At 37.9% G+C, this 27,239-nt stretch overlaps 1 protein-coding gene across 1 annotated transcript in view; it reads left to right on the plus strand.

The window, feature by feature from the left end:
• The window catches only part of ACTR2 (actin related protein 2), a 38,348-nt gene extending 12,939 nt beyond the window's left edge, over positions 1-25,409 (plus strand). Inside the window, exons 3-9 of the mRNA XM_019438125.2 lie at positions 546-761; positions 4,783-4,855; positions 8,865-9,001; positions 10,848-10,997; positions 14,780-14,925; positions 18,574-18,706; positions 22,720-25,409. Coding sequence (XP_019293670.1) covers positions 546-761; positions 4,783-4,855; positions 8,865-9,001; positions 10,848-10,997; positions 14,780-14,925; positions 18,574-18,706; positions 22,720-22,890 — 1,026 coding nt within the window. The 3' untranslated portion in view covers positions 22,891-25,409. The remainder of the gene's footprint in view (positions 1-545; positions 762-4,782; positions 4,856-8,864; positions 9,002-10,847; positions 10,998-14,779; positions 14,926-18,573; positions 18,707-22,719) is intronic.
• Positions 25,410-27,239: the final 1,830 nt, after the last annotated feature.

Below are 27,239 nucleotides of genomic sequence, written 5' to 3' on the forward strand. Positions count from 1 at the left end.
TACAGTATAATAAAGAATCATTTAATTTTAGCTTCTTTCATTATGCTTTATAGTCCATTAAAACGTATCATTTACCCTTACCATTTCGATATTTAGTACGAAGAACTGTGCTGCATGCATTGAGCATTTTTCTACAAGTCTTTTTTCCCTGATGTGCTATTTCACATATCACAGGCCTTATTTTTTGAACATTTGAGCAAAAGAAACAGATGAAACCTCATACAAAACCCTCCAAAATATGAAAATGTGGGGTTTATTTGTGCTAATGCTCTTCTTTTGGAAACATATGTATTAAAGGTAAGGTCCATTTATTGATTTAAACCACGTTGTACATAAAAATTTATTATTCATGATTAAACTTTCCAAGGCATTGTTCTTGAAAGAAAAGATTTTTTAAACTTGTGGAATGAAGAACTTTATCTGAAAGTGCCAGAAAGATTAAAATTAATTATTCCCAAGTTTTCCAAAATATCATGGGAATGTAGTTTTCTGAAGATATTTTATGCAAAAATTTGGACTAAAGCTTTGATATTATAATTTTCTAGGATCTTATGGTTGGTGATGAGGCAAGTGAATTACGCTCAATGTTAGAAGTTAACTACCCTATGGAAAATGGCATAGTACGAAATTGGGATGACATGAAACACCTGTGGGACTATACATTTGGACCCGAGAAACTTAACATAGATACCAGAAATTGTAAAATCTTACTCACAGAGCCTCCCATGAACCCAACAAAAAACAGAGAGAAGATTGTAGAGGTAAGTGTTTTTAGGTGGGATATGTACATATGTGTTTCTGTGATGTCATGTTAAAGCAAATGCTCTTTCTTTTATCTTACCATTGTTGTTAAGGATAAAGGGAATAGGGGAACCTGTCTGGGTGGCTCAGTCGGATGAATGTCCAACTTAGGCTCAGGTCATGATTTCACGGTTTGTGAGTTCAAGCCCCACATCAGGCTCTGTGCTTACAGCTCAGAGCCTGGAACCTACTTCAGATTCTGTATCTCCTCTCTCTGCCCCTCCCCCACTTGCTCTCTGTTTCTCTCTCTCTCTCAAAAATAAACATTATAAAAATCTTTTAAAAAATAAAGGATCAAGGGAATAAAAATAATTGTTTCCCCTCAGATCCTATTTATTGAGCACCTAACTAGTCATTATTTCTAAGTAGAATATATCAGTATACAAAACCCTGCTGCCATGGAACTTATATTCTGGCAGGGGACAACCCCCCCCCCCCCCACCCAAAAGTGAGTTAATTGAATGGTTTGTTAGAAGATAATAGATGCTAAATGTGGGGAAGTTGTGGGAGATTACATTTTTCATAGGGTGTGGGAGTAGACCTCCCTGAAAAGGTGATATTAAAACAAAGAGTAAGGGAGTCAGCCAGGATGTGTGAGGGGAAAGCATTCCAGGCAAAGGAAGTAGCTAGTGTGAAGGTCTTAAAATGGGAATAAGCCTGGTATGTTAGAGAGTCAGCAAGGAAGCCGGTATGGGAGGGCAACAGGAGATGAGGTCAGAGAAGTAATGGAGCCAGATCATACAGGGCCTTGCAGGCCCTTAAAGGGAATCATTCTTTTACTCCAAGTGAAATGAAGGGCTGTTACACAGAAGGGACATGCTCAGATTTAGGTTTCTGTGGCTGCTAGGTTGTGAGTAGACCATAAGGAGGCAAGAGTGGAAGAGAGACCAGTTTGAAGGCTTTCCGTTATCTAGGCAGAAGATAATGATGGTTAGGATTAGGGTAATAGCAGTGGAAGTAATGACAAGTGGCCAGATTATGTATCTGTTTTGAAGGTAGGGCCAAAGCATGTTCTGATGCATTAAATAAATATGGGTAATAGAGAGGAGAGTCAGGGATGACTTCAAACGTCTTGGCTTGGACACCTGGAGGATGACGTACCATCAACCAAGGTAGGAGAAGATGAAATAAGTAAAACAGGATTTGGGGGGAAGGATCAAGAGTTCAGTTTTGGACATGGTAGGCCCTCATTAGACATCCAGTCAAAAATGTCAGGTAGATAATTAGAGGTATCTCCCACTTTTCAAAAGTTCATGTTATGCCACTTTGCTTTTACCAAAGACCTACGCTAGTACCTGTTTTTGCTAACTGAACAAAGTCTGAAGATTTTCACTTGTATGAAAAAGAGGGAAAAGCAAAAATTGGATTCAGCATTGGTTTTGCAGCAAGCTGTTAGAGAGGCAGCGTGCACCCATAGCAGGAGAGTGGTGCTGCCATGCTGGTTCCCCAGGACCACACTCAGCATCTGAGCATCAAGGCGCCCTAGCTTTGAACTGTGTCAGTGAGCATCTGTGCTTTATCTCGTTTTATTTTGTGCATCCATTAGCAAGATGTGCCCTAAGCTATCAGAAGAGCCTAAAAGAAGTTATTTTTGACATCTGGGAGCACTCATAAATTAATTTCCATATAAATTAATGGTCATTGCTTCTTTGATTTACAACATTTCAGCTTCACCAAAGGTTTCATGGGATTACTCTACTTTCAGATAGGAGAAGTCTGTAAAAAAGATCAAGATCAGAAGAAAAGTCTGAGGCTAGACTAGAAACTTGGGAGTCATCAGGATATAGATAATCCATTCACCAGGGAAGAGAGATCAAACATTGGTGAGAAGGCTAAGGACTAAGGAGAGGGAAGCTAGTGAGAGCAGATTGAAGGGCTCTGAGGGAGCAGACACAGAGAGCAAGAAGTCTGCATCCTTCATAGTTCAGATAAGTAACTTTTCAAGGTTGTCTTTCATTATATTTGCTAATATATGAGGTAAAAACTGTCTTTGTTTTTTGTTATATACGAGGTAGAAACTTGCAATAATTATTTCTGTTTTAGGAGCTTTGCAGACACTACTTACTGTAAATATTTTGTTTTGCTCCATAACCATGTTTAGGTGTTGATGGAAATTTTGGAAGGATTTCAAATGAGAGTGTTGTGAGACAATATTTTTAAATTCTGGATAAAAATTTAAGTTTCATATTAAGTGTTTTAAAATGTTTAAATCCTGGTTTTAGTTAGGAAATCCATGTCATTTCCTTATGGCTTATAACTACTAATACTTTTGATGTATAAGTAGTGATGTGTCATTGGTATTTATTTTTAGCAGTGCCTTGTAAAATCAGAGTAGAGGCATTTTTGCATTAAACTGAAAGGTTCCTAAACACGGAAACCTCTTTAGGAAAACAACACAATGTCAGAATTAAAACCAAGTTTTCGTTCAAATCAGATGAAAAGTCAGGGAGACGATGTTATACCTGGATGCCTCTTCCACTAGCTAGCTATTTGACCAGGACACGTAGTTTTGGGGGTTTTTGTTTTGTTTTGTTTTTTTGTTTTTTTTAATCTGCAAGAATGACAAGGATTGGTCTCACTGTGCTGTAAGGTCTCACCTTAGTTTAGTATTCTTTTTTACTTGTGGGTGCAAATTTGGCTGTGACTGATAATGCCCTACTTTAATCTCATCCAGAAAGTTGATTTAGTACTAGAAATACTTTTTCACCATCTTACTGATGAGAACAAATTCTAACGGACTTTTTCAAGATGACAAATGCAAATACAACTTCACGCTTCCATTGTCTTCTCTGTGGAGGGGGAGTAAAGGATGATGGTATAGAATAATGTTTAGAACATCTAGTTGCTTAATTGATGAATATGTGTTTCAGAGTTACAACGTTTAAATCCTCTATAAGTCTCCTTGTGACTTATAAAATTTCTGAGTATCTAGATTTTCAGAGTGGTAGTCAGCCATGCCAGTCAAGGAGTGGTCACTGTAGATGACAGAAGAAGTCCTGCAGCATGTTCCCAGCCCACCTGGACTACAGAGAATGAGCATGGTTGTGACCAGAGAGGGCACAAGGAAGCTCCTCCCTCCATCATAGCTCAGCTGAGAGCAGTGCCACAGCCAGGGCTCAAGCTGGGAAGGTGGGAGTACCAACCAGCTAGGCAGTTTCTGTATCTGCCAGCCTTCAGGAATTACTGCGTACAGTTTTGTCTTTCTGCCCTACTGTTTTCCTACCTTCCTTTTTTCTTCTTTTTTTCATTTTTTTAACTGCTGAAGGTAGAGCCACAATCTTGGCTCAGCTTAGGGGAGAGGAATCGGAGGGAGAGTCAACAGTTAAGCAATTTCTGTAGTTTTTCCTTGAATTAAAAGATATTTCCATGATGAATCACTGAATTCTACTCCTAAAACCAGTATTACACTGTATGTTAACTAACTAAAATCTAAATAAAAATTTTAAAAATAAAAGATATTTCCATTAAGGGACATCATTAAGAAAGGCTTGTTTAAATGCAGAAATCTTTCTTCCACTCTAATTATCCATTGACTAAAACACTCAAAAATCTTTGCTTTGGGGCACCTGGGTGGCTCAGTCCATTAAGCGCCTGACTCTTGATTTCAGCTCAGGGCGTGATCTCGCGGTTAGTGGGCTCGAACCCTGTGTTAAAGGGGCTCAATGTGGGTGGACGTTGAGGGGTTCTCTCTCTCTCCCTCTCCTTGTGCCCCTCCCCCACCCACGGTCTTTCTTTCTCTCTCAAATTAAAAAAAAAAAAAAATGCTTTGTAACACTTATGAAATGCTTGAGAACTCGGTATTTACCCAACATCTGTTCCCATCATTGGAGCTCTGTGGTAGCTGAGGAGAATGGAGGACTCTTATAGGTCCCATGATTCTGTCTTGGCAACTAATCCACTCTGTGACAATCAAGAAAGCATAAATATTTATTATGTAACTTCTAAATACCAGTATTTCTTTCTTTCTTTTTGCATTTTCAGGTAATGTTTGAAACTTACCAGTTTTCTGGTGTGTATGTAGCTATCCAGGCGGTTCTGACTTTGTATGCTCAAGGTAGGTGAAACTTAATTTTTAGAACAACAATTCAGACATTAAGTGCATTTTATGTCACAGGAATTTGATTTTATAATAAGTTTTGAATCCCAGAAAAGCACAGTATTATAGATTTATTCAAATATTTTGGTAATTTCTAAAATTTGTCAAATAAAATCTCACATATATTTTTATTTTCTTCATTAAACAATGAAAGACCTAAGGTAAGAAGAGAACTTCTCAATTTTTAAGAAGTAGGAGGTTCCCTCTTTTAGTCTGTATTAAAATAACGTCTTTTTGTACAGTGGAAAACGAGCATGGGATTTGTCCTTAGAATTGGCAGAGTTAAAGAAAAAAAATACAGAGATCCAAAAAAGTTAATAAAGATCACGCCTGCCTTATGCATGGTAGATGAAATACAAAGGAGAAGGTAGACATTTGGCTGTGTCTTCCTAACTTACATGTTTTCTTGGTGCTGCCGATAGTAACTGCCTTCCTTTCTATTGAGAATAAAAATTGGCCATGTGGGGAGAGCTCTTTACATTCTGATGTTCTGATGGTCTTATGAAGAACTTATGGGGCTGTCAGATATGTGCCACACAGTCTCTTAGGTACTTGAAATGTAAAGATGCCCTCATAGAATATGGAATCTAATGGGGGCAAAGATATTGAAACAGATCATTTTGATTCAGCATGTCAGAGAAGATTTCTGAAGGAAAGGGCACCTGAGCTAAGTCTCCAGCCTTAATAGTTAGCAGTGTATGTGACATAGTGCTTAGAAAACTCTTTTTAATATCATGGAGCGCCATCCTATTTTATACATATTTAGTAAAAATCACCTTGTAAAATACATATTGGCTTATTAAACCATCTTTAGTACTACATAGAGATTCTTAGAAAATACTTACTTAGGGGAATTAAATTTTTAAAGAAGCTTTGTTCATTCACCAAGTGGAATGTACCTTGCACTCTGTTTAGTGCAGAGTATATAGCAGTGAGTAAGCTGGATGTGGTCTTCTTGACCTTTTTTTTTTTTTTTTTTTAACGTTTATCTATTTTTGAGAGACAGAGTGCAAGCAGGGGAGGGGCAGAGAGAGAGGGAGACAGAATCTGAAGCAGGCTTCAGGCTCCAAGCTGTCAGCACAGAGCCTGACATGGGGCTCGAACTCACAGACTGTGAGATCATGACCTAAGCCGAAGTCGGATGCGCAACCTACTGAGCCGCCCAGGCGCCCCGGTCTTCTTAATCTTAAGGTGATTACAGTCCAGCTGTGAATAATTTTTCCTTTGAGGAAGGAATTAAAAATTACTTGCTACTTTACAAGGAGTGTTTGTATCCAGGTAATTTTATTTCATTTTTAGAAAAATAAATTTTAGAAATTATTTTAGAAAATACCTTGGAAAAAGTAGATATTAAAAATTTTGAATCTAAGCTTCAAAACTGGTGATAATAGTTTCATTTAGGGGGTGAGGATGGGACAGTTCTGCTGAAATGAATTTTTGTTTGAACTATATTTGAATAAATACAATTGACCTTAAATGATTTTTCTAGCGATATTCATAAATTTATTTGCATCCAATGGGAAGATACCCTCACTTAATTCCTAATATTTAACCATTTTTGTTTAACTGTTGATTCCTTAGTTTGAGAAATGATAGTCTAGCAATGAACAAAAGAACTCCAATAAAATTCTCCTTGAAGGTAGCTAGTGCTGTCAGTTACAAAAGCAAAGGTAGGAAGAAGCATTCAGCGCTGTGGAAGGGTTTTGAACAAGAGAAGTGACACAGTGGGTTAGGAAGCTATGTTTGACTACATGGCGCACACACAGGACTGAGGAGAATAAAGGGAATTAGGGGATCTGGAGGTTAGAATTGTCAGGAAAGGTGTAAATGAAAAGGTATGAACTAGATTGAACCTTAAAGAATCCATAGGAATTGAAGTGGAAGGAATGAGTAATCCAGTGAAAAAGAGGGGGGCACTGAAAATGGGTCAGATTATACAGGGAAAGGCTAGTGTGTAACCTGGTGGGAGTGGGAGAAAATAAGAAGAAGTTGCATGAGAAGGTCTGTTTGTAAAATATAATGTAAATCCCTGCTTTAGTTGATATTACTGGGAGTATTTTTGAATTAATGATGTGGATTCCTCTTTTTTTCAATGAGAAGTTTCTTGTTGAAAGGAATGCAGCATTAAAAGGTACTAAATGGTTTTTATGAACCTTTTTATGAAGATTTATGTCCACCATCAATCAAGGAGAGACATTATATGAGCCTCCAAAGGAGGTAGATTAAGTAAATGTATTCAAAGACAAATCATTATGATGAAATATTATAGTACATTCAAGTTTGTATTAAGAAAGAGGGATTGGGCACCTGGGCGGCTCAGTTGGTTAAGCATCTGACTCTTGATTTCAACTCAGGTTGTGATCTCATGGTTTGTGAGATCTGCGCTGACAGCATTGAGCCTGCTTGGGATTCTCTCTCTCTCTGTCTCTCTCTCCCTCTCTCTCCCTTCCCTGCTTGCTCTCTCTCACTCTCAAAATAAATAAATAGACATTTTTTTTAAAAAAGGAAGAGGGAGGGGTGCCTGGGTGGCTCAGTCGGTTGAGCGGCCGACTTCGGCCCAGGTCATGATCTTGCATCAGGCTCTGTGCTGACAGCTCAGAGCCTGGAGCCTGTTTCAGATTCTGTGTCTCCCTCTCTCTCTGACTGTCCCCCGTTCATGCTCTATCTCTCTCTGTCTCAAAAATAAATAAATGTAAAAAAAAATTTTTTTTTTTTTTTAAAAAAGGAAGAGGGAGAGGTTCCTGGGTGGCTCAGTCATTTGAACCACTGACTCTTAATATTGGCTCAGGTCTGAGATTGAGCCGTGTCGGGCTCCACTGTGGGCATGGAGCCTGCTTAAGATTCTCTGTCTCCCTCTGCTTGTTTGTGCGCCTGCATGTGTGTGCTTGCTGTCTCTCACTCTCAAAAAAAAAAAAAAAAAAAAAAATGGAGAGAGCCTCTTCAGGGATGTGAAAATGATAACATAATGGTTAAGAAAGTTACAGACATTGCATATTCTATAGAGTTAAAAAAAATTTTTTTTTTTTGGTTAAAAACATTATTAGACTGAGGCGCCTGGGTGGCTCAGTCAGTTAAGCGTCCGACTTCGGCTCAGGTCATGATCTCGCGGTGTGTGGGTTCGGGCCCCGCGTCGGGCTCTGTGCTGACAGCTCAGAGCCTGGAGCCTGCTTCAGATTCTGTGTCTCCCTCTCTCTCTGACCCTCCCCCATTCATGCTCTGTCTCTCTCTGTCTCAAAAATAAATAAACATTAAAACATTTAATGTTTAACATTTAAAAACATTATTAGGCTATTAACTACTAGAAAATTTGAATTAGAAAAAGTTATGTATTTTTTTTCCTGCATTAACCCTTGTGCGGAAGGTAACTTTTGTAGTCATTCCTATCAATAGGAAATTTTATCAATAGGAATTAGAAAAAGTTATGTATTTTTTTCCTGCATTAACCCTTGTGCGAAGGTAACTTTTGTAGTCATTCCTATCAATAGGAATTTTTCCAAAACATAGTTTTGAATATATGACAAAAATAATAAGTACATTATTTTCAACAAGCTTCACTATCAACTTGTGTAGTATTTATCTCTCACAATGGTTTTCATAAAAGTCACCATGATGCTTTAGAAAATTGCACTTGAAGGGAATTCGGAGATGAAGATTAAATTGGAAAGAAGAAGAATTGTACTGAGCTTTAAGAGACATTCTTCGGTCTCAGAGTCTGTTTCTTCCCATCTCCTGGGATGGCACATAGACTAAGAGTCTCTCTCACAAGAGACATGTGTGAGAATACTCACTTTAGTGTCCAGATACTAGAAGTAAGCTGCAGAATAGCAAACAATAAAGAAATGCTGGCTTCTAGACCATTCTGGTTGGGGAAGTTTCTAGTTTGGCTTCTCTGCTAATTTTTGAAATTTGCTGGCTTTGATTTTTTCTGGTCTGGCTTTTTATTTAAGACTTCATGGTTTTCACACAGGTTTATTAACTGGAGTAGTGGTGGACTCTGGAGATGGTGTGACTCACATCTGTCCAGTGTATGAAGGCTTTTCTCTCCCTCACCTTACCAGGAGACTAGATATTGCAGGGAGGGATATTACCAGATACCTTATCAAGGTAAGCGAAAGAAGATATTGTAGAAATTAGCTTTTGTAGTTTGTGTTTACTGACTTAACACAATATTTGAATATATCATCTCAGGACCATAGCAGATCTTCTGTACCACTGGAGGAGTGACACATTTACCCCAGTATTCGTATAAAAATCCAAGTAAGATTTATACACATGCTGTCCGGTATAGTAATGAGAATAGAACACATCATTACATAATTATGTTTGCTATTCCCAGGGACTGGGCAGTGAGGTATTTCAAAGATAGAAGAGACCTTAAAACCTCCTTGAACAATAGAGGCAGGCTTTTCTGCCATAAAACCTTTCTTTGACAGGTATATGTTAAAGCCATAATCCTGACTGGGTTGCCTTTTCTTGTCCTTCCCCAGAAAATACAGTGATCGCAAATTAACGATATTTGTTTAAAAACCGGGCCCCGTTGCACCAGACTTTAATATTTAGTAGTTTTCATGGAATTAACCCAGTTTTTAGTGTTTACTATATTAAAGTTTACTTCTGGGTATAATTAGTTATAAACATTGCTGGAGAAAGTGTATAAGGCAATTATTTGGAGGCATGTATATATATATATATATATATATATATATATATATATATGTATTTATTTTAATATTGGGAGAAAAAAGTCTAGTCTACTGTCTATATCAGAATTCCGTTACTTAGAATATTCTCTCCAGGTCAGTGGCTCTCTGCCAAGCTGATGCTGTCCCCCAGGGACACTTTGCAATGTCTGGAGATATGTTGTGGTTGTTAACAGCTGTGTGGGAATGCTACTAAACATCCTACAATGAGTGGGGCAGCCCTCCAACAAAGAATTGTAAGGTCCACAATGTCATTGGTGCTGCTGTTGAGAAACTATTCTAGGGTGATATCTGTGTGATAAAATGGGTCGTATTAAGTGTTTACCTTGACATTGGGTTCTTTTTGTCTCATTTAGAGTAATAATGAGATTAAGTAAATGAGAATTATACTCTCATTCTAGGCCAGAGTTCTGTCTGAGGACTTTCCAAGGGTTTTCTCACAAAGATTAGCTAATGGGACTTATTTTTAAAGTTTTTATATGCAAAGTCCAGTTTGTTTATGCTACATATATTATGGTATAGGGTTTTTTCTGTCAGCTACTTGAATTCTTATCATTTATGTGATTCACAAATGCTCTTGCCCATCTAGTACGTGTCAGATATAATACTAGAAGTTAGGGATAAAACTTTCTAAGACCTAGGGATATTTCATGAATATGGCATTGATTGAGCAAGTGGCAGATTGTGGGATAACGGTACTAAAATAATATGTATTAATACATAGAGTTTTGGGGTGCCTGGGTGGCTCAGTTGGTTGAGCATCCAGCTCGATTTCCACGCAGGTCATCATCCCAGGGTTGTGGGGTTGAGCCCAATGTCAGGCTCCGCGCTGAGTGGAGCCTGCTTAAGATTCTTCCTCTCCCTCTCCCCTTCTCCCCTTCTCCCCTTCTCGTTCTTGCTCCCTCTCTAAAATAAAAATGTTTAAAACTTAAGACTTGATTATTTAACAAAACTGTCTGAACATTGGTACTCAAACAAGTCTTTTTTTTAAATTAGCTTTTTTTTTTTTTTAGCTCTTTTACCCATTTATTATTCATGAACTGTTAATAATTCTTTTACTCTTTGTGAAACAAATATATATCCTTTTATGGAAAGTAATATTTCCCATTTCTGAAATATTCAGTGAGTCCTAAGGATCCACTGTCCATTGCATTTGTTATTGACATGAGCTATTTAGTGGGCAGTAATGACTTTTCCAGAGTTGAACTCAATTCAGATTCATTGTCAATTTACTGTTTTTTTTGTACCAGCTGCTTCTTTTGCGAGGATACGCCTTCAACCATTCTGCTGACTTTGAAACAGTTCGCATGATTAAAGAAAAATTGTGTTATGTTGGGTATAATATTGAGCAAGAGCAGAAGCTGGCCTTAGAAACCACAGTATTAGTTGAATCTTACACAGTAAGTATTTCCAGTGTATAAAATGTGTGGTTTTAAAATGGAACACCATGACTATTGGTGTGTGCTTAAAGAGATTTTCTTAGAATCAGTATTTTTGTTTTGAGTTGTTATATATATATATATGTGTGTGACCTTATGTCTTTCCACAATAAGATCTTTTTTAAGTTATTTTAGGATACCATATAATGTGAAATAAGGCAAGAATCATAAATAGCCTTTCTACCTTAGGATATAAATTGATAAGAGATGTTATTTTGAGATTCTAATATCTGGAATAGCATTTTCAATATGCACTTTACAGAATGTTATTTCCCTGAGATGTTAAGTATTTTCACAAAAATTACAGTGGAGTATACATTGTCCAGTAAGTTTGGGAGTGTTTCGCTTTACTGAAGGACTTTTCAGAGCCTTTGATGTGCTAATTTGTGTGTGCCTGTGAGAATATAGCATACTGCGTGTTTCTCAACCTTATTAGACTACAGGATTCCAGCATTTCATGAGACTCAAACGTTCTACGAAGCATGCTTTGGAAAGTGCTCATCCTGTAATATTGCTCTAATAATTCACTAGGTGGCAGTGTTTTCCTGACTTTGTGTTTTCATAATGCGATCTTCAAAACATGTTAACTTGAAAGTGTAACTAATAAGAATTAGAACCTAGTTATAGGTTACACCACGGGAGTTGGTCCTACCTGAATTTTAAACGTGTTGTTCTCCTAAGTCTATTATATTCATCTGGGTATAAAGTACTTTCATATCTTGTCTTTGATCTAGTTATTACTAAAATAAAAGCAAGTAATAGGCAATAAAAGCAAGTACAGTATTCTTAAACTATTTGATTCATAAAAAAGATAAATAAAAATAAACTATTTGATTCATGTAAGCTCTACATAACAAATATGTAAAAAATAGTCCTTTTAAAAATAATTATTAATTTTATAAATTATATTGTTTGATTTTTAAACAATACTGATCCAAATAATTGATAAGCAACTTAGTGATCTCACGATTTGCCCTAGGGATTCTTTTCTGAAGTTTTTTTGACAGTTCCTCTAGATGTACAATTTTTTATCTACCTGACTTGTTGGGAAGGAAGAAAGTGGCCTGAGACAAAGGATGAGGGAACTAGAAGTGTACATATGTTTTGTTAATTTCTCCCCTTCTTTGTCAAAGAATTTGAGGTGGGTTACAAAAACATCTACAGTTGACTCTTGAACAGCACAGGGGCTTGGGGCACCAATCCCCACCCCCCCCCATACAGTGTGTATAACTTTCAACTTCCCCAAAACTTTACTAATAGCCAGCTGTTGCCTTGCCAATAACATAAACAGTCGATTAACACTTATTTTGTATGTTATAGGTATTTTATACTGTATTCTTACGATAAAGTAAGCTAGAGAAAAGAGAATGTTATTAAAATCATAAGGAAGAGAAAATACATTTACAGTCCTGTACTGTATTTATCAAAAAAAAATCCATGTGTCAGAGGACCCGTGCAGTTCATACTCATGTTGTTATAACAAACATGTTACACGTAATTCTTACTTATTTGTCATTTGCACAACAAATAAAACCAGTACACTGGTGAAACTGATAAGTAAGTGAAGAGGGAGAAAGGATGGGATAAGATTTGGTGCAAAAAGAGGAGAATCCTACAGTCTTAACAGTATCTAGAGGTAGGTAGTTCCCAGGCTGGGTGGCCCCACGCTGGCCAGCAGCCAGAGTACAGGAAGAAGCCACTCTGGCAGAGAGGCTGGAAATGGGAGCTACAGAGGTTTTACCAGTAAGTGTGCTGTGTAAAGTTTTTCCAAATATCTTAGGTAATTTCATGTAGTTCCTAAACTCACCTGATGGTTTTATTTTGTTAAGAATAAATGTTTGAATCAGTATCCTTGAGGGTTTTTTTGTTTTTGGGTTTTGTTTTGTTTGTTTAACTTGATACAATTTATTTAAAGACAGTTGTGGAAGTTTTGAAAAATGTGATTGCTTTTGCACATATCTGTAAACAGTTATAGCAAACATGGAGTAAATGTTTTAAAAGCTTGGTTTGTGGGACTTTGTCATACTGAAAAGTCATTTTTAGAATCTAAATACAATTACTGTATTATAAATATACTGTGAGAAATGTTCATGTAAAACTAATTCTGGTATCTCCTATAGAAATGGGTCAAATGCCATCATATACAAGCATGCTTAAAACTTAGGTCAATCCAATGAGTTGTGAAGTGGTTTTAAAAGAGGGAGTTTTTGGGATGCTTGGGTGGCTCAGTTGGTTAAGTGTCAGACTTCAGCTCGGGTCGTGATCTCTGAAGCCTGCTTCAGATTCTGTGTGTGTGTCTCTCTCTGCCTTTCCCCCACTCACACTCTGCCTCTGTCTGTCTGTCTGTCTCTCTCTCTAAAAAAAATAAGTAGACATTAAGAGAGGGTGTTTTGGGGGGGCACCTGGCTGGTTCAGTCAGTGGAGTAATCTGTCTGCTAATGTTGAGGTCATGCGTTCATGCCATACACTGGGCATAGAGTTATACTAAAAAATAAAAATTTTAAAAATAAATAGAGGAAATTTTTACTTAACATTTCTCATTTAGTTAAACATGATGTGACTTAAGAGTTTTCTATACAAGGTTATGTTGTAATGATGTCAGACCTGTTGTTTAAATCTTATTTGCTTAAATTAAAATTATGTTTATCCATTATTTAAAATTTAATGGGGGCTAGAGGGGAGCCTGACTGGCTCGGTAGGTAGAGCATGCAACTCTTAATCTCAGGGTTGTGAGTTCAAGCCCCATGTAGGTGTAGAGATTACTTAAAAATAAAATGTAAAAAAAAATGTTTTAAGGGTGCCTGCTCGGTTTAAGCATCTGACTTCGGCTCAGGTCATGATCTCACAGTTGGTGAGCTTGAGTCCCGTGTCAGATGAGCTTGAGCCCCACACCGGGCTCTGCACTCTCTCTCCTTCTCTCTCCCTCATAAACAAACAAACAAATAAATAAAATAAAATTTATTAACAGGGTCTAGTAAATAGGACACAGAATTGCTTAATAAAAGTAGTCTAGGGGTGAGTAGGTGGCTCAGTCAGTTGAGCATTTAACTCTTGGTTTTGGCTTAGGCCGTGGTCTCATGGTTCATGGGATCCCATGGAACCTGCTTGGGATTCTCTCTCTCTCTCTCTCTCTCTCTCTCTCTCTCTCTGTGCCCCTCCCCCCTTAACCATGCTCTCTCTCTCAAAAATAAATAAACTAAAAAAACACATTTTTTGGATTAAATGATTTGACAGAAGCTTTACACATGATATATAAAGTGTTTTGATGGCAAAATAGTAACGTTTCACGGTATAATTATTTGGTGAAAGAAATTAACATTTTTAACTATATGTGTCTATGCCACATGGTAAAAATATACATAAAATCACAGATGTGTTACAATAGAGAAGCAGCATTGACACCAGCAGTAATCCAAATGCAGTGGTTTATGAACATTTCCTTTTTATGCTTAGCTGCACACAGCAAAGGAACGTAATGCACTCGTGCCTTGGTGGTTGTTCCAAGAAATTCCTGCTGTGTTGGAGCATGGTGTGATGGCATGTTCTGCATTGAAAAGCAGAACAGCTATCTAAATATATTTTATTTTACCTTTTTTCTTTTTCAAGAATTTATTGTGGGAATAATATGTTGCTGGTAATGATTTTGGTTATAGAACAGATGTGTTTAATAGTGTTCTAGAGAACACTGGGAAATTTTTTAATAACGTTTTGCTGACTAATACCTGGTTATTCTTGGTTTCTAGCTCCCAGATGGCCGCATTATCAAAGTTGGGGGAGAGAGATTTGAAGCACCAGAAGCTTTATTTCAGCCTCACTTGATCAATGTTGAGGGCGTGGGTGTTGCTGAATTGCTTTTTAACACAATCCAGGCAGCTGACATTGATACCAGGTACATTATAAATGATGGCTTCCAAGTTATTTATCAGTAGATGGAATGTGTGTAGTTAAAATGGCCAAGTTGTCTATTAGCTCACTCATGTTTTTGAACAGGTAAGGCAAAATAATTTTTTGAGGGTGGCACTGGGTGTTGAATATATATCATTATGCCTCAGAAACCACTTAAAAATTTTTTTTCATAGTTTAAAACTTAAGGAAAACTTTCAGGAATAATACAGATAACTCATGTATACTCTTTTTTCAGTTTTGCATTCTACTAAGTTTAACATTCTTCATGTTCTTTCTGTCATTCTCTCTTTTTTCTTGAGCCATTTGAGAGTATGTTGAATGTATAAGTCCTCTCTACTCCTTAATATTCTCTTTTTATTTCCTGAGAACAGAGGTATTCTCTTCTATAGCCACAGTGCAGTTATTGAGCTCAGGAGATTGATAACTGATACACTGTCATGTGCCATCCATTTGTCACTTTCATCTACTGTCCCAATAATGCCCTTTATATAGTTTTTCTTTTCCCCAGGAGATTATCAAGTTGAGGATCACACAGGGTATGTAGTTGTCATGTCTCTTGGGCACAGTTCTTCAGTCTTTCATGACATTGACATCTTTTTAGAGTACAGGCCAATTATTTTAGAAAACTTTTCTCAATTTGAGTTTGAATTTTTTCTCATGAATAGATTCAGGTTATGCATTTGGGACTAGAATACTACTTAAGTGATGAGTCCTTCTCGGGGTGCCACATCCAGATATGAGATCTGTTGTTTCCTTATTGGTGATGTTAGTATTAAGCTCTTAATGAAGTTTCCTGTTTAGTTTTTGTAGTTTTTCTTTCTTAGTTTCTAAGTAATTTGTGGGAAAATACTTTGAGACTGTCTTGATCTCCTGTTCCTCATTAAACTCTGCCCCCCACCCCTTTTAGCATCTATTGATGCTAAAATGCCTAAATGCATTTTTGTTGTGGTTGCAAAAAGGTGATTTCCTAATTCTGTCATTCCTTTTATATGTATTAGTTGACATTCTAGCATAAGGAAGCACTTTTCCTTGTTTTATTTGTTATCAGCGTGGACTCATGATTTTGTACAGTGGATTATAATTCATTACCATTTTTATTTATTTTAATGCTCAAATTGTTCCTGATTTGGCCAGAGCCCCTTCAAACAGGGTCTTGCGTCCTTTGATGTGCTGTTATCTTTTTGAGCACATTGTGTTTTGTGGCACAGGATATTCCTGGCCTTTCTTTAATTTTGTAGGTGAAGCATTACCATATAGTCAAAACTATACAAAAAGTATTCTTTGAAGTATTATTACTCTCCCTGCCCCTTGTTCTCCACCCTAGTCCCCCTCCCTCTTATAGGTAAATGGTCTCATTAGTTTCAGGTTTATCCTTTCTATGTTTATTTTTTCTTACACAAAAGGGAGCATAGTAAAAATGCTTTTTTGCCCTTCTTTCACTTAGTATGCCCTAAACAATCCTGTACCACTTCCTAGGGATCATCTTCCTTTTTCTAGTGTATACATATCCGTTTATTCTGTGAATCTTGGTTATTTAGGTAGATTCCAGTATTTGTGCAAATAATGCTGCAATTAATAACCTTGTGTACGCTTTATTTTTGTATTGTTGGGCATGAACATTCTGAAAAAAATTTCTAGAGGGGGAGTTCTTGGGCCAAAAGGTAAATAAATGCATGTAGTTTTGTTACTGCTCAGTTCCTCACTGTGCGGGTTGTACCTTTCTCCTTCCCACCAGCAACAGGTGAGGGCACCTGTGTCCCCACAGCTTGTTCACAGTGTGGTGACTTTTTAACTTTTATGCCAGTCTGGTGAGTGTAAATGATACCTCAGTGTAGTTTTAATTTGTATTTTCCTTAAGAGTGGAGTTGAGCATGTTTTTCTTTGTTTAGGACTGTTGTTATTGTTCATGGCTTTTGCTTCTTCGTGTATGGAATTTTTGTAATATTTTCCCCTCACGTTTTAAAAGTTCTTTTGCTATTATAGCTAGTTCTGTGATCTATTGCAGATACTTCTCCTAATTTTCCATTTGTCTCTTGCTTATGGTGTTTTTGGCTATGCAGAAATTTGTTTTTACGTAGTTATTAAATAAATTCATATCTTATATTGCATCTAGAATTGATTTGAGTCATATTTGGAAAGCCCTCCTATATAGCTAGGTTATAGAGGAATTCACTCAGAAGCATTTTGTAAAGCAGGTGTTTGCTTACTTGTCTTTTTAACTCAGCATTAAATAACCACCAAACTAATTTTTGTGGGATGGCTGAGGAGCAGGATAATAAAGGAAATTAATAAAAATCGCACATGGCTTATAACAAGCTATAAATTTGATGGAAGACGATCAGAAATCTAGACTTGGAGTAGGGAGTAAATTCTCTTAGTAGGGATTAGGTAGACGCTTTTGTCCCTTGATTTAATGATCACTGATAGTAAAATTGCATTTTAAAGTGCATGCCTCTCAGTGGTGAGTCAGGCGTTGGCATGCCTGAAGCCCTGGACTCAGGTTCGGTACCCTTTCAACGGAGCTGGCATTAGGAAGTGGCACAACTCAGCTGTTGTGTGTTCTGCATTTTGAAAGTGTTCATGTAAACACTAGTGGGTACATGTCACCTTAACTGCTTGGCATAGGCTACGTTCACGTGCATACTTCTGCAGGTAGATAGAAAATACTGCTCTTCTAGAAGCTGGGGTTAACAAATTGAGAATTTCTTCCACTGAGAACCTAGAAGCCAGTTTGAATGAGGCCAAAATAAATGTGACTCAGCTCCTGAACTAACTTTACAATGAAAAGAGTTCCTCAGACCCTCACTCGGTTAAATCACTTTTAGTACATAGCAGTTATTTTAGATTTGATTATCGGTATGATAAGAGCAGCATATTCAAGGAAGAGAGGACTGCTATATGAAGCAAAACACATCAGTCTAACCAGAAATAACAACGGACAGTCTCAAGGCAAAGGAACAAAAGGGAAAACTACAAAAGGCAAATGTAAACATTGAAAAGCAAGAACTGAAATCATAGTAGAAAATGGTTAATTATAGTAAACAACCACATCACACAGTGGCTCCGGGGAAGCACTGTGATAACACAGTCCGAATATGGAAGTTTGTAATGTAAACTATGGTCGTTATTAAAAGGTTCAGTTACATTTGCAGGAACCTGTGTCAAGTGCTTTAGAAGTATTCTCGTTTGGGGCGCCTGGGTGGTGCAGTCGGTTAAGCGTCCGACTTCAGCCAGGTCACGATCTCGCGGTCCTGAGTTCGAGCCCCGCGTCAGGCTCTGGGCTGATGGCTCGGAGCCTGGAGCCTGTTTCCGATTCTGTGTCTCCCTCTCTCTCTGCCCCTCCCCTGTTCATGCTCTGTCTCTCTCTGTCCCAAAAATAAATAAAAAACGAAAAAAAATTAAAAAAAAAAAAAAAAAAAAAAGAAGTATTCTCGTTAAAATTATAATTATTTTACATGTAGAGAGGGTTTGTTATAACAGTATTAATAGCAAACATTCAGCCCTGTGATTTCCATCTTGGATTTTATTTAATTCTCCCAGCAGTCCCCTGAAGCTGACAGACAAAAAGGAGCTCTGAGAGACTATTTTCCTCATCAGAAACCCTAAATGAATACCTTTTGTGTCCTTCTAGATCTGAATTCTATAAGCACATTGTGCTTTCTGGAGGTTCTACTATGTACCCTGGACTGCCGTCACGGTTGGAACGAGAACTTAAACAGCTTTACTTAGAACGAGTTTTAAAGGGAGATGTGGAAAAACTTTCTGTAAGTATCAATCAATAATCCAGCTGTTAACATACTTTTAAAACCCTGTAAAGTAGCTTGTGAATCTTGACAACCACCAGAGGGAGCATGAAGTCTTCCTAAACTAATTATTAATACAGTCACTTGCAGCCTTGAAGAGATAAGAGGAAGTGAATGGTTCGAGGTAAACTCTCTTTCAGAATGCTTGTGCCACCTGGTCACCTCACCTACCTGGTCACCTCTGAGTCAGTGGCTGGAAGCAGTGAGATCCAGGGCCAAATGTTCTGATTCATCTGTAACAGCCTGGAGTCAGGGTGCCTCTAAATGCACGGGAAGAACCTGCCTTATAGGAGTCCCCCTTTTCTGCGGGGGATACGTTTGAAGGCCCCAGTGGATGCCTAAAACCGCAGATAGTACTGGATCCCACGTATACGATTTTTTCCTATACGTGAATGCCTGTGATAAAGTTTACTTTCTAAATTAGGCACAGTAAAAAACGACGGTAATAAAATAGGACAGTTATAACAATATACTGGAATAAAAGTTATAGGAATGTGGTCTCTCTCTCAAAATATCTTCTTGTACTATACTCACTCTTCTGTGATGATGTGAGATGACAAATTGCCTGCGTGAGGAGATCAAGCGAGGTGTTCTACGTAGGCCTTGTGAATGTAGTGATACGTCAGAGAGAGGATCATCTGCTTCCAGACCATGGGTAGCAAACCACAGAAGACAAAACCACAGATAAGAGGGGACTGCTGTACTATGGAGAGAGAAATGCCTCTTTGGGGGTTTTGAGTTTGTGTTTTTTTTTTTACCTTTTTGGATATGTAACCAGCCTTCAGTGCTACCCTTGGACTGTCTCATTTCTGATTCTAGGCTATTTTTCTGGCTGTTTCTTGCATATGTCTTATCTCCCTAATCAGATTGTAAAACACCATGTGTCAAATATTTTGTCTCCCCAGCTATCCTGGCTCTTGAAACAGACTTAAATTGGTAGTTGTTGATGTGTAGAATAGAGAGAGATTTTTAAACTAGTATGTAATACTTGATGGTTATTTGGGATTGATTTTTCTTCTACAAACACTGGAGTGTGTGAAGTACAGTACGTTTACTCTGCATTCAGCCAGAAGTCATTCAGTTCTGAGTTCTTCTCTTTGTCCCAACAACTTTGATTGGCTGTTAGATAATGAGATTACATATTACAGAGGACTTGTGTTTTGGAGATACTAATGTCACATCTGTGACTCGAATTGTGGAAATTAAATTGAGTACGGACTCACATACATTAAACAAATTAAAAGACTCAAAAGGAGCCATGTTGTCTAAGTACTCCGCTTATTTGTCTGATTTTATTGAGTTATACATACAATTTAAAATTAGCCTCAGGTGATTATTTCCTTATTCAGCAAAAATTTCTTGACATCCTTCTGGGTGTTAAACACTTGTCTTAGGTGCTAGAACAATCAAAACAGTGGTAAATAGAAACAAAATCACTGCTTTTATTCTATGAATAATACTTCAATAATAATAAACACTGTGAAGAAAACTAAAGTGAGGTCAGGGGCTAGTAAGTGGTAGTGATTGGGGAGATGGCTTGATCGTTCGTGTTGTGTGGTCAGGGAAAGACTCTGATGAGATCAGTTCTGAGCAGAGAACGGAGTGAGCGGGTGAGCCATGTGACTACCTGCGGGAAGAATCTTCTAGGCAGGAATACCAAGTGCCAAAGCCCTGGGTTGTCAGGATGTAGGTCTTTTTCAGACACAGTAAAGGATTTAGCTTTAGTCCTAATGAGATAGAAAGCCTTGGGAGGGTTTTGAGCAGAGAAGTGATAAGATCTGACTTCTTTTTTTTGTTTTGTTTTTAATGGTTATTTATTTTTGAGAGAGAGGGATAAAGTGCAAGCGGGAGAGGGGCAGAGAGAGAGGAAGACACAGAATCTGAAGCAGGTTCCAGGCTCTGAGTTGTCAGCACAGAGCCTGATGTGGGGCTTGAACTCAGCAGACCACAAGATCATGACCTGAGCTGAAGTCAGATGCTTAACCGACTCAGCCACCCAGGTGCCCCGGATCTGACTTGTTTTTAAAGAATCACAGAGCCTGGGTTTGCCTGGGTGGCTCACTCAGTCGGTTAAGTGTCTGACTCTTGATAGCTCAGGTCTGATCTCAGGCTCGTGAGTTCAAGTTGTTTTTTTGTTTTTAAAAAAGAATCACTAAGTCTGGTGTGAATAGATTGTTGGGGGAGGGAGGAAGAAAGAAGGATGTAAAAGGATGCATTCACAGGCTCAGAGGGAGGAGACAGGAGACGGAGGTTTATGAAATGGAGGAGGAGGTGTGAAATGGTTGTGTTGGAGAGAAGAGAGAAGACATGTAATGGGGTTGCCGTGCTGCACTGAGGGGCTCAAGTAAGGTAAGCGATGCAGTCAAACCAACACTTTTGAGTTTCTCACCTGTTGTGTTCAGTTCCTTGAGGGCAGCTACAAAGTAGAGAGTTGAACACCCAAGTCGGTGTTTTGAGAGGCAGAGGACAAAGTCACTAAGGATAACACCAGGAAATGGTGGTGAGAGCGTACCCCCATGCACAGTAGGAGCAGGGATGAGAGGAAGAAACCTGGGGGTCCTGTAGGTGACTTGGCAAGGAGGAGTGGTGGATGGAATGGTCTGATAGAATGAGCTTCAACTTTGGAGTTGTAGGGAGGAGGGAGAGAGGCGCAGCAGTGAAGAGCAACAGTTGATCAGAACCTCCAAGGTTAGGAAGGTGGTCGTGTGAGGAAACCAGCAGCCAGTTGAGAGAGCTGCAAGGACAGCAGGGTCTTGAGGGGCCATTATTTTTTTAGTTTACATCCAAGTTAGTTAGCATATAGTGCAACAGTGATTTCAGGAGCAGATTCCTTAGTACCCCTTACCCATTTAGCCCATCCCCCCTCCCACACCCCCTCCAGTAACCTTCTGTTTGTTCTCCATATTTAAGAGTCTCTTATGTTTTGTCCCCCTCCCTGTTTTTATATTATTTTTGCTTCCCTTCCCTTATGTTCAGCTGTTTTGTATCTTAAAGTCCTCGTATGAGTGAAGTCGTATGATATTTGTCTTTCTCTGACTAATTTCACTTCTGGCTGTTTTTATAAATAAAGTTTTATTGGAACACAGCCAGGCCCCCCCTTTTTTTTATGTAAGTAAACTGGTGTTTTTATGTGTCATATACTATCAGATCTCACAGTTCCATTTATGTGACGTGAAGACAACTTAACATGACATAGTTTACTTGGAGTCTTGCAGGATTTGGGCACAGTAAATTAAACCATGGCATTTTAAGGTTTCTCTTTGAAGCGTGGACTGATCACACAGATTGAGGTGTATTTTTATTAGGCAGTCAATAGTGGCTAAAGATTATAAAACTTTTCCCACTTTAATTTTGGTTACTGTTTTGATTTTTTCCAGCATCCCCAAGGTTTATTTGACAATACTTGGTCTTGTTTATTTTGAGAACGTTTCATTTCAATTTGAAGCAATAGAAAGTGAGCTTTGCTTATAAGAGAAGAATTTCGGTCTTACTCTTACATGGGACTGCAATCAGAGGCGTTAGACCTTGAAGAAACCATAGAAGTCCTCTTACCCAAACTCTTGACTTGACATCTGGCTAAATGGTTTGCTCATGTGGTCATCACCAGTTGATGGGAAAACCTGCCACAATCAGGACTGTGGTACTTGGGCTCTGTCAGTAGGCTGATCGTGGAATTTGTTGTCCAAATCAAGACACTTCTGAGAGTGACAGAGGGCGTTGTTAATAGTGATGCGGCAACAAGTGTAAATCAGGACTGCTCTAAGCACTCTGGGGTGGATGTGTGATCTCCTAGTTGTGAGCTTTTGGCAGATTACAAAAAATATCTCTGTACCTCAGATACCAAATCGCACCGTCCTGCTTACCTCACAGGACTGTTGTGAGAATTCAACAGGAGAATGTATGAACAGTCATTGTCATAAAGCAGAAAGCATTATGCATGAGTGACACTTTGTGATCCCCTCTTTCTCCTTTAGAAATTTAAGATCCGTATCGAAGATCCACCGCGCAGAAAGCACATGGTGTTCCTGGGTGGTGCAGTTCTGGCAGATATCATGAAAGACAAAGACAACTTCTGGATGACCCGACAAGAATACCAAGAAAAGGGTGTCCGTGTGCTGGAGAAACTTGGTGTGACTGTTCGATAAACTCACTCCAGAGCTTGCTCGCATCACACCCCTAATGCTTTCTTTTTTCCTTTTTGCCAATCTTTGAACTCGTTCAACTCCAGGACGTGGAAGAGTCCTCTCTGTGCCCTTTGACTGGAAAGGTCAGGTTTTATTCTGGTGTCTTGGGGGAAGCTTTGTTAAATTTTTGTTGAAGTGGGTAAATCTGTTTAATTCAGCCACTTCCCTACAAACACAACGAGAGGGCAAAGGGTCCCCCTGTCTGCTGCTTTGTTTCTTCTAAGTAGGCATTTAGATCATTCCTGTCGGCTTCCTATTTTCACTTTACTGCTCTAATGCTGCTAGTTTTAGTCTTTAGCACACTAGGTGGTATGCCTTTATTAGCATAAGAAAAAAACTTTAACAGGAGCTTTTACATATTATTGGGGTGGGGGTGGTAAGGGATGGGTGGGCAGCTGCTGAACCCTTTATGGCATTTCCTCTGTGGTGTGGTGCTTTCAACAGTTACTGCACAGTTTAAGTACCTTAAAGCTTCTGGAATTAACATTGTAGGGAAATGTTAGGCTCAGAATTAAAGTGTTTGGGATGGGATTTTGCGTGGGGGGAAGGGGTGGTCTTTGGACTTTTTAATTTTTGAGCTTCTCTGCTCTGAGGTATGTAAGATGAAATCTATTTCCAGTCCTTTGATTTGGCAGGTTTTCTTCGACTTTTGGTCTGCCTGGAACTGTTTCCATTTGATGTAAAGAGCAAGTGTAATACTCCATTACCATGTGGCTTAGCAATTTTTTTTGAATTTTTATTTTTGAAATCAACCATGTTAGCTGGGAATAGACTCCCTAGAATCTATCAGTGGACAATTGACAATTTAAAAATGCTTTTGGAAATTCCAAGTACAGATTAGAAAAGTGCTTAAGAATGCTTCTTTCTATACCAGAAGCATTAAGGTACTCCAGTGCCAAGTACCATTCTTACAGTTACTCTTTGACATAACTGACCAGTGCTGATTTAATAAGAAGAAGTAGACACATATAAATAATTACTGGCGGTAGGTTACAATTTGGGGGTTAAAAATAACATTGAAATATGGGACTTGTTGCCAGTTGGGTAATTTTCATTAGTCTTTTTATTATTTTAATTTGCAGTCTGGAAGTGGAGTATAATTTGACTACTTAAAATGTTGTTGGCAAAAAAAAAATCAAGATTTAAATTTGTATTTGTGCTGAAAAAGGAATCATAACTAGTAAGTCTCAGTCGTCTTATGCCTGAAAGAAGAATTGTTGGTATTTTGTAAGTGGTAGCAGACTTTTCTGTGTCAGAAAATCATATTTATGAATCTGTTGGTACTGCTTTGTATCTGAAAAAAATATCAAATAGTACTCAGATTTGAATTCTTTCTAAATTTGAAAAATAAAGGAATAAGAAACTCTATCATGCTAAGTACAAAATGCAGATTCTGGGGGAAAAATGTTTTCCTTCATTTCAAAATATTCTTTACTAATAATGGCTTTGAAAGAGGAAGCTTAGTTTTTAGGTGACTACATTTGGAAAAATTATTGGCTTTAAGACCTTTTTTGTGAAAAAACTTAAAAGTCAGTTTACATGAAATAAGCAGCAAAAGAAGGTTAGTTTTAATAATGCAGCTTCTGTTCATATTAAGTATTTTTTGTCTGTTTTACCTCACTTTGAACAAGTAAAAGAAGTTAACCTGCATGCTGGACATGCCTCAGTACACGTGAATAGCCTATGAATAAAGTGTACTAGATTTTAGGGACATGGGTGTCAGTCATTTTGGAATTCTCAAGTGTTCCTAAATCATGTTCGAACTCCCCCTAGCCTTTTGAGTCCTGGACTTGTTAAAGGACACACATGTAGGACCAGTACCTACCAGCTGTTCATTTCAGGTAAATTGGATGAACTCTTGGCCTTTGGTCGTGATTTTAATATATGGGGGTAGAAAACAACAAGGACAAGGATGGACTCTTACAACAATGAGAGAGCATTTATCATTTGCCCCTTGAATGTAGAATTTGGTTTTAATTTCAGTATTCTGCTAGCAAACAGGACAGTTAAAATGGTGTATTTATATATGTAGTATAATTTTAAAATTCCATTTTCTAATTTTCCTATTCCAAGGCAAAATAATGTATTTAGTTATTTGGGGGGTAGTTGAAATATTAGGTTTGACTGGAGTTGTCAGGTGGGAGTCCCTCAAACTAACATATTTTCTGTTTTAAAAGAGATCTGATTTTTAGCTCTTGAGAGCCATTGTCACTTAAATTTCCAATAATGATTAAAATTTCTTATTAAATTAGAATTGCCAATGCCTTGACCTTTGAGAAGGGTTTCTTAGAAATAAGTCCTACATTTAAACTTCTTTCTTTAAAACATGGTATTGGATGTTGACTTTTACACAGTTCTGAGCACTGTTAACAATATCTGGAAAGTGTTTTGCGAGATCAATGGAGAGTTAAACATTCTACATTTAACGTGAATACACTTCTTTTTGATTCAGAAAATAAAATCAGATTTTTGAAAGTAAATTTGAATTTTATCTTGGTTTTGCCTGTTAACATTTTTCTCTTTAGTTTCATTTTCGTATTTTTATTCATGTTTTCATTTTTGCTAATGCAAGATGGATTGACAATTCCATGCTAGTTGTTAGGCCAAGTTCCGTTCAATGTTGTGTTTTTATTTGGCTAAAAAACGTCTTTATCTTTGGTGTGATTTTAAATAAGGAAAGGAAAAAACTAGCAGTAAGAGCAAATTACAGGTACAGCTGTATTAGAGGGTCCCCCCTCCCTCCGCAAGCAAACTGTTTTGTTTCCTGAAAGACTTAAGGTGGCTTTTGCAGTATTAGGAAAGCTAGACAGATATATATGTAACTTGACCCTTTTCAAATACCTTTTAGCTCATTTGCAGACTTTTGGCATATTATTTTTAACACAACTAAAGGGTGAACTTTTTAAAAACTCACCTTCCTTTACTTTCATACTTGTCTTTGAGGATAGGGGCTGAGGAGTAGCTGATAGAATTTTTGTTTATCCTTCTTCATGAACTTGTACGCTTGGATTTCATTGCTCCCTTCATGGCCACGTTCCCCCAGGACTTCCTGAGGTTTGCCTCTGGTGTCTTACCAAGCTCTTAGTTGCCAGAATAATGTGACAGCCGTCCCCGTGTGTTACAGAGGAAGAAGTTACTGGGCACTGCTCCTTGGTCTCCTTGGTGATAGAATGAGTGTTTTAATGCTCTTCGTTTGTTTTTCTTCGCCCATAAACTTTGACCACTGTATAATTACGTGTGGAACTGCACTAACTTTAGAACCATTAGTAAGGGCACCCAACGACAGTGAACCAGAAGCTCAAGGAATTATTTTAGCTCAATATTTAACACGTAATCTAATCTTGGACTAATTGACCAACTACCCACAATACCCGGAGTATTTGTAGTCTCACTTTTTTCCTCCAGCTCAAATTGACCTATTAAAAGCTTGAATACCTTGTAAAGGCCAAATTGCTGACTTTAACCACTATATTGTAAGTAACCTTAGCTATAGAATAGAAAAACTCGTGTTGGGGCTGTAAATAAGGCAGCTGTTGTATAAATTCCACTGATTTTTGTAGTAAGTATTTTAAAAACCTCCTAAAGCATCTTGCTCTTCATTGTTTAAATAACATCTGAAGTTAGGGAGAAAGAAGCTATTAAACCATAGTTACTTTTGTTTAAATCATCTGCACCATGGCAGTGACAAAAAAAAAATGCTTTGTGCCTATTATAAGTATTTTACTTTGTGTTGTGTAAAACGTGTTCTTTTGTGTTATTTGCACCTATCATAAGCATCTCATGTTGTGTTAGATGTAAAATCTCTATCTGGGTAGGGGGAATCCAAATGATTCTTTAGGAGAACAGTTCGTGTCCTGTCTCATATCTAGCCTCAGTTCCTCCCCAGCCACTAGAGGAAAAAGACTGGGAAGGACTGCAAATAATTTTCCTTGAAGTAGAAGCATTAGTACTGTAACTATGCTTACATGTATCAGCCAAAAGGTTTGGGTTTGGGACATGCAGGAAAAGCAGTCACAAGGTTCGTAAAGTCTGGTTTTTAAGCCCCAGGTAGACTCCCAAGAACACTGCCTCTGGCCATTAACATCAAGTTGAGCTTTTGCCTGGTGGATGCTTTGTTTTAAAGATTAGTGGAAAGGATACTCTCCCAAGCCTCTTTGCTGTTCCTTGAATGTGGGTTTGGAAAAGAGGGCCCTAACTCTCAAGAATTCAGAGTTCTGTGCACCAAGAAAGTAATTATAAATATTTGAATGCAAAGGTATTAATATCGAATGAAGGTTGACATTTTAAGCAAGGAAACTGACGTTAAGACC

Source organism: Panthera pardus, unplaced genomic scaffold (assembly GCF_024362965.1).
Source record: "Panthera pardus isolate Hobbes unplaced genomic scaffold, ASM2436296v1 HiC_scaffold_25, whole genome shotgun sequence".
Lineage (NCBI taxonomy): Eukaryota > Metazoa > Chordata > Mammalia > Carnivora > Felidae > Panthera > Panthera pardus.